This window comes from Parasteatoda tepidariorum, chromosome 1 (genome assembly GCF_982258835.1).
Source record: "Parasteatoda tepidariorum strain Cologne lab strain chromosome 1, Ptep-v5.0, whole genome shotgun sequence".
In the NCBI taxonomy this organism is placed as follows: domain Eukaryota; kingdom Metazoa; phylum Arthropoda; class Arachnida; order Araneae; family Theridiidae; genus Parasteatoda; species Parasteatoda tepidariorum.
Genome location: NC_141755.1, coordinates 6,352,399 through 6,364,482, shown reverse-complemented (window position 1 = coordinate 6,364,482; position 12,084 = coordinate 6,352,399). Strand labels below are relative to the sequence as shown.

The 12,084-nt window shown below is 27.4% G+C and overlaps 1 protein-coding gene across 2 annotated transcripts in view; it reads right to left on the bottom strand.

Annotated features, from left to right (window-relative positions):
- LOC107452009 (uncharacterized) overlaps window positions 1–11,815 on the bottom strand; it is a 251,421-nt gene extending 239,606 nt beyond the window's left edge. The window contains exon 1 of one of the 2 annotated variants that reach the window (XM_016068280.4): window positions 11,673–11,815. In XM_016068280.4, coding sequence (XP_015923766.1) covers window positions 11,673–11,721 — 49 coding nt within the window. In that variant the 5' untranslated portion in view covers window positions 11,722–11,815. The remainder of the gene's footprint in view (window positions 1–11,672) is intronic. The other variant, XM_071180218.2, reaches the window with a different exon arrangement.
- Window positions 11,816–12,084: the final 269 nt, after the last annotated feature.

The following is a 12,084-nucleotide window of genomic DNA, read 5'->3' as shown; positions in this document are numbered from 1 at the left end:
TGTTCTAGCAAAATATTATGAATAAAAATTACATTATACACTTTTAATATGAATTCGAAAAATTTCTCGTTATTAAATACATAAGATATAGCATAATTACTACTCTTAATATATATTTTTAGAATATTGCGAAAAAAAGTTTTAAAAAGTGTATTAATTAGGAACTACAGATCAGGGAATCAACTAAGGAATCAGGTCTGAAAACATCAAAACCAGTTTGACTGTCTGAAGTAACAAAGAGTAGCTTAACTCTAAGTATTACAGCTTATTTTTATTTTTTAATTTATCGTGATGAAATTTCGTGGTGTTTATAATAATCACATTTCTCATTCTTTCTATTTCATCTGGCAATCAAGGTGGTTTCAATATTTTCAGTGTTGCGTTCCTAAGCATCGATTCATTATATTTTGATACCGTTTGTATTTTTCTCTCGTGAATATTAATTATGACCACTAATGTTCTTTTGCTTCCTTTTTTTTTAAAGAATTTTACAATACATGCGTGTATTTTCATATTTTTCTTCTTTTGCTGATTAAAATGAAAATTTCATAATACTTTAGTGTTCTTGTGTATTTAGATTAAAGCCCTAAAAACAGGGTTAAGTGCTTGTTCATGTTTGGATGATGCGTGGTCTTGTGTACTAACTATTTTTTTTTCCTTACCGTGAAAAAACATACTATCCCAGCTATTGGAGTAATTAAAACTATTTACGGAATGAAAAAATTGGAACCTTTTGAATTTTTTTAATGTAAATGTTTTTTGTAATATTTTTCGATATATTTTTTTAAAAAAAAGGAAAACTGCAGTTTTGTGATGCTTTATAGTATATTGGAAGATCTTTACGTCATTTATTCGATTTTAATTAATCTCACTTTATTCAGCAGCTAATTTTTTTAATTCTGAAACATCTCTAAAAAACAAGAAACAAAGTTTAAAAAAGGGGGAATAATGTATTTAAAAAATAAATTCCATTCTCAAAATGAATAAAAACAAGAAAATTATTGCTACTAAATAAATAAAATGTATATAGAATGAACGAATTATCAGCAAATATAATTTTCATAATAAATTACAAGCTTATAACTAAAAAGAAAGCTATCGGTTTTTAAAGCGTTTCCCATATCAGTTCTTCAGAAGGACAGAGAGAGAAAAAGACTTTCAAAAGGGAGCAAGACCTCTCACCTAGAAGATTAGTGAACTTGGGGGTGGAAGTTGCCTTCCTCCCTTACTCAAAGGTAGAAAGTGACTTGTGTTTCAAAGGCAATATTACAAAAAGTAATAAAGATTTAAAAAATTAACCTACATTTTCGTGGATAGGAAAGATTGAAAAAATTATTAGTATTTTTTTTTAATTGATCACTCCGATTCTTGAACAAGAAACCGACTTTCTGATCATTTGAGCGCTCCCCTTGTTTTTTGTTCGCCAAGATATATATATATATATATATATATATATATATATATATATATATATATATATATATATATATATATATATATATATATATATATATATATAACCAGCAAAGTATGAAATGATTTATATTATATTTCACACATTGCCTAGGCATTCTATATAATGCCGGATGCCATTTAGGCAAAGTATGAAATAAACGTCCTGATGAGGTCATTATGCAAATGATGTGCATGTTACTGTGAATGACCGAAATCGGTGGTTGTTGACTTTCACCGGTGAATGTTGACAATCAAGTAGTCGCTTTGGTGAATGTCCGAAATATTTATTACAACCCGATTTGATATTAGTTTATTCGTGAATATAATTATATTTATTCGATATTTTAATACTTACTGACGATAGATTAGAAGAAACATTGGAATATCGGGCAAATATATACCGGGCGCTGAACCTTAAAAAAACATCAGTGTAGGGTATACCAGGCAAATGTATACCGGGCAGTGGCACTGAACCTTAAAAAACATCAGTGCAGGGTATGCCGGGCAAATGTATACCGGGCAGTGGCACTGAACCTTAAAAAAACATCAGTGTGGGATATACCGGGCAAATATATACCGGACAAAGGCACTTGACCCTAAAAACCCATCAGTGTAGGGTATACCGGGCAGTGGCGTTTAACTAGACCTATTATATATTTCGGACATTTGCCAAAAGTCTAGTCACACTAGGTCTAGTTAAGTGCCATTGCCCGGTATATATTTGCCCGGTTAATCCTACACTGATGTTTTTTTAAGGTTCAGTGCCCGGTATATATTTGTCTGATACTCCAAACACTAATGTTTCTTCTAATCTATCGTCAGTAAGTATTAAAATATCGAATAAATGCAATTATATCCACGAATAAATTAATATCAAATCGGATTGTAATAAATATTTCGGACATTGAAAAAAGCGACTATTTGATTGTCAACATTCTCCGGTGAAAGTCAACAATCATCGATTTCGGTCATTCACAGTAACATGCACATCATTTACATAATAGCCTCATCAGGACGTTTACTTCATACTTCGCCTAAATAGCATCCGGCATTATATAGAATGTCTAAGGGAAAGTATGTAATACTTCTCATATTTCATACTTTGCCTGAAAACGTCAGGCATTATATACAATGCCGGCATATTATACTTTGCAGGTAACATATATATATAATTTCTATGTCCATAATACTTATAATGCCTTTCCTACGTTTAACAATATTTAAAAATTTAACAATTTAATTGTCTTCTGATTTTAAGCAGTAATGTACCCTTGTTAGCTTTATTACGCTTTATTACGTAAAAACTGTTTTTTTATTTTATAAAACCTGCGCTTTAAGATAAAATGTTCGGAGTTTCACCTATGAAAAGTTTTTCGCCTTTGCACAGATAGATATATATCCTAAAGAAGTGATTTCCTCAGAAAAGTAATCGGCTAATATTAGAAAAAAAATCATGCCTTTTAATTTTTACAGTGCTTATAAATAAGAAACGAATAAATTGTCTTAATAATGATCTAAATAAAATAGTCTTCAAAATAAATAGTCCTCTAAATAAAATAGTTTTTATTAATCACAGCATTAAATTAAATTTAAAGCTAGTAACTCTTCTTCAAGGGCGTAGCCAAATCATGCTTCTCGGTTAATTGGCCTCTTAAAATAAGGATAATATGCTTGAATAATATCGAGATGTATATTTTGACCGAGAAAACTGAGTATCAGTAACTAGAAGAACAACATTGTGAATGAAAGTCATTAAAATATTCCGACAAAAATGAAATACAAAAAAGAATTAGAACGAGGCGCTGCTTTTTTCCCCTTAATAAAATAAAAACGATAAGTTTCAGAGCTAAATTTTTAAACCTGTTTAAGTTTCTTGTTCAGCTTCTTTCCTAATACATTTTTTATTATTTTCTCCAGCATTTAAAATATATATATGTCAAAAAAATAATACTACGTCCATAATACTTATAATGCAAAAAGTTTTTCTTGCGCATAACAATTTGCTTGTCCTAAGATTTAAAGCAGTAATGTACCCTTGTTAGTTTTTATTTTACATAAAAAACTGACTTTTTATATTAAAAAAAACGTTCGCTTTAGAGGAAAAGTTTAAGATTTTACCTATAAAAAGTTTTTGGCTTCAACATAGATATATATATCTGAAAGAAGCTATTTCCTCAGAAAAGTAATCAGCTAATATTAGAAAAATTCTTCGCTGTTTAATTTTACTGTGCTTATAAATAAGAAGAAGAATAAATTCTGGGCACGTTTTGTATCGTGCGGTTGAAGGAAGTTTAGAAAAAATCGTCTCCAAAATAGTTTTTTCTGACTATTTTAACATCCATTTTTTCTTTCGAACTTCCGAAATCCGTTTTCTTGTCTTTTGTCCCTACTCTCTTCCTTAGCCTTTGAGCGGTAGATTTTTTTTCCCCTTTTTTTTCATCCATCGGTTCTCGTTTTCGAGTAAAAGGGAAAAAGTAGAGAAAAATGGGGGAAAAGCGAATCTTGAAATGAATGCATTTTTTTTAAAGGCAAGAATTTCAAAATTGGATGAGTGGTTGATTGATTTTTTTTTTATTCTTTCGGGTAACATAGTTTTCATTTAAATCTTAAGGTTGAGTGACTGATTTCCTGCTTAACATTTTTAAAATGGTCACGCTTACAAGTTCTTAAAAGGAATTAATTGTGAAACTCTTTTTAGACAAGTAATTTTTTTTCTGTTGAAAAAGATTTTTATTTTTTTTTAAATAGTCATAGTATATCTGCGGGAAAAAATAGTAAAGAATAGCATTGAACATTTACAATATAATGCTAAACATAGACACTAAATTGAGCATTTATAATATAATTTAAAAATGCCATTACTTCAGCTTTATTAATTGTGTTAGCGCATGACTTAGTAGTGTTTTTCAGCATTGATATATTGATAGCTAACTTTCCCCCCTTACGAAAAACGGGTACTCTGCTAATGCCTAATAAAATTAGGAATTCCTCATTTTTGTAGATATATTTTATAAGATAAATATATTAAAACTATATGTAAAACCCCTAATGTTATATCAGCCTTATTTTATATATTCCATTTCAAACAGACAGATTTAGTACAATTAGATATACCGCAACTACTAAAATTAGGTATAATATAACTAAAAAAAATTATTTATAATGTATCTGTCAAAATTAAATGTAAAATATCTACTTTAAAAAAAGACCTGATTTCATTGAGAGTAGAGTACGTAACATACTAATTGTGATATTAACGCTTAGAGAAGAATTCATCTTTAAAATAATCACTAATTAAATTAAAAGCTTCTTAAAAATTAATTATTATATAACATTTATTTTTTCTTTTTGGTATACATAGTTTCTTTTCCGTAAAATTATCTTTCTTTTTAAATGAAGTAGATAAAATGCTTAAAAGTACGAGCATAAATCTAAGAAGTGTACGATTATTCAAAAATGATAACATTGAGATCAGTTTGAAGGAAAACTATGCGCATAAAATAATTTTGAGATTTAAGGTTTCTTTATTCAGTTCATTCAATCTAATGATTAATATACACCTGAAAAGTTTTACTTTTCATTAGAATAAAAATTAAATTTCGGTAGAAAATACAGTAAACTCATTTTAATCAAGTGAATTTTAATCTTTTCTTTCTTCAATTTTTGGTACTCAAAAGTTATTTTCGTTCATTTTTCTCACTTTGAAGGACTTGATATCGTTTATTTATAAATAAAGAATGAGAGTTTTTCATTTTTAATACTGCAATTTTCAATGTATAAAACATACAAATAAAGAAATTTATAAATAAGTAAAATCTACGAATATTTAACGATAATAAATTAAAATGTTGCTATTTTTACAAATTTGTTTTAAAATAAAATAGTCGAAGAATGCAAATTTTCAAAAGTAAATGGATTTGGGAATATACTCAAAGTATTCACTTAAAATCAAAGGTAAATTTGAGTGGTTTTGCAAGATGTACTAAATCTGAAACTTTCTTTGTTTTTGACTAATCCTTTTCCCAGTATATGCTCTGATCAAAAATTTCGTCAAAGTGACGAAGCAACTATTGTCTGTTTTTCGAGGAAATAAATTTCGTCAAATTTAAATAAATATTTCATCATTCTATTTTTTTCCAAAAATAAATAAATAAAATCCTGGTAGTGCCTAATGTATCTAATAATCACATTGTCATATAGGTGGGTCAATGTCACCCTAAGAAGGGGCAATATAATACAGAGAAAAATTACCCCGATTGCTGAAGCGGGAGTCGAACCCGGGTATTTTCTTTTCCGTGGCCAACTCCTCGACTACCATACCACCCTCACGGCCTTTTCTGGACACTTAATATTAGATCGTCTATATCTCATTCTATATTCGTCATTCAAGTTAATAAATCACATGATTTTGTGACAAAATGATTTTCAAAACTAACGAAATACAGCTCAAGGATCGCTAAATTGTCAAAAGTGAGAGTTTTATTTCACAAAGTGAGAAGTGAAAAAGAATGTCAATGCAAAGTAAGACAAATATAATATAAAAATTGAAAAATGTATGAATGTAGAAAAGAAAAGAAATTTGAGCAATACTGAATGATCTGAAAACGACACCACTTGCTATCGAAAGCATTGGTTGTGGTCTAGAGCTGAGGTTTGAAAAATAATAATAATATATTTTAAAATAGTTTTATAATAGCATATTTTAAAATAGTTTTAAACTTTTAGTCCTCCCTTCTTAAATTCATTGAAAGTGTTTCTTTGGACCATTTAGGAGAGACGCTTCAAAAAACCTTTTTTTAAATTTATTATCATTAGCTACTGAGATTAATTAAATTTTAAACAATTCTGAGTTTTTAAAGTATTAAAAAAAGGAACAGTAATGTTTTCTCCCCTATTTAATAAAAAAGTTTTTAATTAATGATATTTTGTATTTAATTATTTATTTCTATCTATATCAAGTAAACTCAATGATCAACGAGAATGCCATAAGAGAGCGCCATCAGCGAATAAGTATTTTAAGCATTTTTAATGCTACATTTCTTTAATCGCAGATGCAGAATGAATAATTGATATAAAAAATGTTTTATTCTTTCTCTGAGAAAAAAAATATGGTCCAAACCACCGGAATTTAGTAAAGTTTTCTGAGTTTCTGACTCTAAGGAAACACAAAAATGCTCGGTAATCTTTTCTCATGCACTTTGGTAATGATTTCTATAAAATTAGCAAATTTTATATTTTAAGAAAATATTTGGTAAATGTGTTAAAATGCTTTAAATAATAATTTAACAAATGATAAATTTATGAGGACAACCTACTATCTGTTTTCTATATTCAAGAGGCACTGAAGCTGGCTGTCGCAATCGTACAGACTTTCGATGTTCTTCGAAAATCCATGGCCACGAAAAGAACAATAACAACAATGCAGTAAGGTAATTTTGCGAAAAATTGTTTTTCTTCATTTACGTTTTAATGACATGAATTCTGATAATTATTACATGAAATGACGTTTTTCTTATTGATCTCTTTTATAATAATATTAAAATATATTAAAATAATTAAGTAAAAATTTATTATAATAGTTTTTTTTTATTTAGAACTTAATGCAGAAAATAAAATATAGTATGTACAGAAAAATCATTCTGAAATGTAATATTTCCTTAAAGATATTTGAATAATTTACACATTCTTCTAAAGTTAGTCAACTTCAAATACAAATATTTTCTCGGTTTTAAATTACATGAGTAAAACAGGAACAACAATTTCATTAAACAGGCATTCTGTGAGTTACGCAAGTCAATAAATTAATGAACGTACACTAATGTTTCCCTCACCAGCTAAAATATTAAGCGACTCGTTTATTGCAAAACCAACCGCTGAATAAATTTTCTCTGCAAATTCTAATTTTAAAGTTATGTTGAAAATAAAAATACTACTAACGCTTAAAGTCTGAATTTGATTTAATTAAATATAGTCTAATGGATCATGTGTGTCTAATTAAATATTCCAGATTTCAAAATGCAATGTTCTAGAATAAAATGTTCCAGATTTAAAAACGTAATTATTTTTCATATTAAGATCTATTTATTAAGAACTGTTAAATTGATATGATTTTTATGCTAAGTACCAAAATAAAATATCATTCCTTCATTCTAATCATTTATAGGAAGAACTGACGGTATTTACAATCGATCTCTTTCAGCTAATTAATTTATGAGAATACACACAATTTCTCATTTTTTTTGTTAAAAAGTATTCAAGTGTTTCGTGAAAAATAATTATTCCTTAGCAGTTCATATGCTTTAATTTCTCATCAAGCGTTTTTCTAAAACATTGCCAACTGTACTGAGAAAAAAAGTACTGTCGAAACTATCAATAGAGCCATACACATGACTCTATGGAAATACCAAAAAGCTCAGCAGTTTTTACAGTGAAACTTTGGTAATAATTTTGGTAAAATTAACCTTAATAAATGGTTTTACAATATGTGATAAAATTCGATCAACGTGATAAAGTTTAGTAATTTTATCATTATGCCTTATCATGGCGGAAAAAAAACTCTTGTTTGATTACATGGTTGTACAAAGCATAGTCAGAACACATAAACTCGGGTCATATGAAATACTTTCTGATACTGTAAGAAATATTTCATAAGTATTAGGAAATATTTTCTTAAGTCAACTGTGAGCAGTATTTAATCCCTGAAATTAAGAAAAATACTTATTTTTTTTTTTAATTATGCTTAGTTTATGCTTGTTTTGTTTTCCTTACATAATAATTTTATTTCATAAGCAAATAGCAGCACAATCTTTTTTGCCTCCAGATCTGGAGATAAGGTCATAAACATAATTTAAAAAAAAAAAGAGTTTTTGATCACGGTAAATGTTATTAAATCATTTTATTATTTTATTCATATATTTTCTGAGATTTTTACGCTCTATTTTGTTGAAAATAAAATCTTTTCGATCCTGAAAATTATTGAATTATTTCTAAAATAACAAATATTTTATAAAACTTTATTAAGAATTATTCTTGATTTTTATTATTAGATACATAATACTAATCCGTAATAGTAATAATAATTTTAATAATCATAATAATAATTCGTGAAAATTAAAAAAGAAAAGGAAAGATACATGCATTTATTTTAATATAAGTAAAAATACGAGTTTATATCATTATATTTCCCTTTATTTACAAACAAATATTAAAATTCAAAGAAACGTTAAGAAAACAGAGATAAAATACTTAAAAACTCCATAGATCTAATGCAGATCTTTAAATTAATTTTATTAAATTTTGGGAATGGAAAAGAATGGTGCACTCTAAAAAATATATGATAATTTGGATATTTTTCAATTCTGAAAATCAGATTTGAAGATCATGACAATATATTGGTAATTTAAATAAATCCAAAAAAAGTCCATTAATTCGAAATATTAAAGTCTAAAGTTTCATACAAATTTTACAAAAGAAAGGAGAAATATTAGCTAATTCTGATTTTATTGTACACGGAGAAATGAAATTTTGGTCAAATTACCCGCACTGTATGATAATGACATTTCAGGTAAAAAAGACTATAACTCTGGTTAACAATAATAAAATATGAGATATTTAAACAATTGTAAAGATTTTTTTTGGTTTACCGTAAATTCAGGTTTTTAAAATTGCTAGTTTGGTCATGTTTGGTAATGAACCAAACATTTAGTAAAAAATATGAAACTGAAAAGTAAACTTAACCAATAAAATGGATTTTAGTCCTGGCTCTTATGCATCATGATAAAAATACTAAATTTTAGTACATTTAATGATGTATCACTTATCGAAGTACCATACTTTATTGCTAATTTCACCAAATTACCAAACTCGTTATCAAATCTCTTCGATAAAAATTATCGAGATTTTGCTGTTAAAATACAGCCAAAAATAGGGTAATTTTAGCTATATTTTAGTAGTTTGACCATAGTTTTATTTTAGTGCAATAATAAAACTATTATGTTAAAAATTAATTATTAATGGAATGAAACGAAATTTTATGATGCACAAATACTTTAAACAAATACCGAAATGAAGAAAACAACACCAAATGTTTTTTGTTCCAAATATTAATGAATAATTTCTATCCTAAGATACTAAACTTGGTGTAATAAATAAGAAAAAAAACTTGGTACTTGTTTTCTCATCACAACGTCTCTCTGTCTCTTTCAATTTTTTAATGAAAGCTTTGCATGTTATTTTCTAATTTATTATTGACCACTGATAAGAATATATTTTTCTATGGACAAAGTCTAATATATTTGTCAAATTTGAAAATATATTTTACTTGAAAATGACGCATTAATAAATCTAAATTCCTTAAATTGTTTTGCCATTTTTTATTTAAAAAAATTTCTTTAATGTGAAATCATAACTAATTTTATAAAAAAAACATGCTGCAACAAATGAGAAAATTTTATACTGTGTACAAAACATTGTGTATTGTAATTAGGTTTATTTACTTAGACACTGTAATGCTTAATGCTAAAAAAAGTATTGTATTCCGTTAAATCAAAGTGCATGTACATATTTGGCTAAAATTTAAAACAACTTGGTATTTTCCTTCTTTTATTCTAAGTAGTATGATTGTTATTTTTATTATTATTATTTTAATATTTATAACGTTTGAAAAGATTTAAAAAATGCCTATTTTCTTCTTTATTTTAGATACGAAATGATGATGGTATCTCTTATTGACTGGTTTTCCCTACTTAATAAAATTAACAATATTTTTACTCTTTTCAGATTTAGAATAACTTTAACAAAAACGGTGCTTATAGAAAAACTATTTTTATTTTTTGAAAATTGAGATATAGCCTTTGCAAAGAAAGACCATGAAAATAGTTTTAAAAATAAATTTTACTAGTATTCTTAGAAATAGATCCTCCGTTATAGCCAGTTTTTGAGCTCAGTGGATCGCAAAGTTTTATACAAACTTTCGCCACTAAACGTCATCATAAAGGCTATGAGAACAGCATTGCCCTCTGTACGTCCTTATTTCATACACAATCCACAATCAGGTTATTTATTGATCTGACGCTAGATTATCTTCATTCCACTATCGAGTATAGAACCCGGTGTTTCTGTGACTTTTAAGATCCAATATTCAATAGTAGAGTTTTACAATTTGTCGTTACACTATTCTATCACAAGTGAATTTAAACTAATATTTTGATTTATTTCTGCTTAAAACTGACAAATAATTTTCCATTCTCATTTGACAACAACATCTTTTGTATCAGTCCTAAGTGTCCTGTGTTAAAATTTAATTCGATAAAATTTAATTCTAACAAAATTTATTTTTGAACACAAAATATAATTTCTAAAATACACTAAGATAGGGTCAAAACTATCTGATTGCTGTAACATTAACTATGCATCTGTGTCTGAAGAGACACCGAAAACGCGATAATTTTTACCAGTGAGCTTTGGTTAAAACATTTGGTAAAATTAAAAATAAAATATGGTTTTATAACCATGTTGTTTGGTAGTATATTTGGTAATTTAATCATGATACCTTTGCGCATGGCATAAAAACCATATATTAGGTTAAATTTACTTTTCAATTTAGTATTTTTGCCAAATGTGCAATAAAAACGAGCTATAATTTAATGGTAAAACGTTGAGGATGACATAAAAACCCGTTATTTGTTTAAATTTACTTTCAACTATGTATTTCTACTAAATGCCTAATAAAAAAGAACTATAATAATCTATTAAAACGCTACCATAAAAACGGAAAAGCACCAAATGAATGATTTAGACATCGCTTATTTTGTATATTTTGGCTTTACTACCATAAAGTTTTATTTACTTTTCTTAACTCTAATGTCGTTACTATACAAGTACGGTCAATATAGTAGATTTTATATACATATTTCAGTTATATAAAGCGTTTCTTACATACGAATATAAAAGAAGTTTTCAAATATTTAGTTTTCAATATTTTTATCGTTCTAAAATACTCTTTAAAGTGAAAATAGAATTTTATGATGTATTTTTTAAAGGGACTTGGTAAAAAGAAAAACTAAGACTTGTGTAAAGATTTTGTAAGCAAATTTACTTCTATTTTTTTCCAAAGTAAAATAGAAGTAAATTCCTTTTCCTCGAAAGCACAAAGAAATCATTCGAAATTTTAAAACGTTTTAAAAACTCTACAAAAATGCAAAGCCTATGGCACTCACCACCCGATGCCAGGAGCCAATAAAAGATTGTGATAAAAGAGCGAAACATAATCCTTCCGTGTGGAAAGTGATAGTCCGGATCGCTAGACAACTCTTTCTATCCGGCACTCACCGTCCGGACGGATTGTCAGGACTCGACTGGGGAATGTTTACACCCGTTCCGGCTACAGTACGGAACAGGGAGTTAGTGGCGCCACTGAGATGCGAAAAAAGTCAAGAAACTAACTCTTTGGATTCCCTTTTCAATAACAGTTTCTTTAAAAGTAGCGGTAGGAAAACGTAGTAACATTTGCGATAACTATTTTTTCACTTCATACGTTTTACAGTAATTCGCCTATTTTTAGGATAAATTTTTTTGTCGGTGTTTCTTAGAATGTAAATTATAATTGAATTGAAATATTTTTTTAAATAA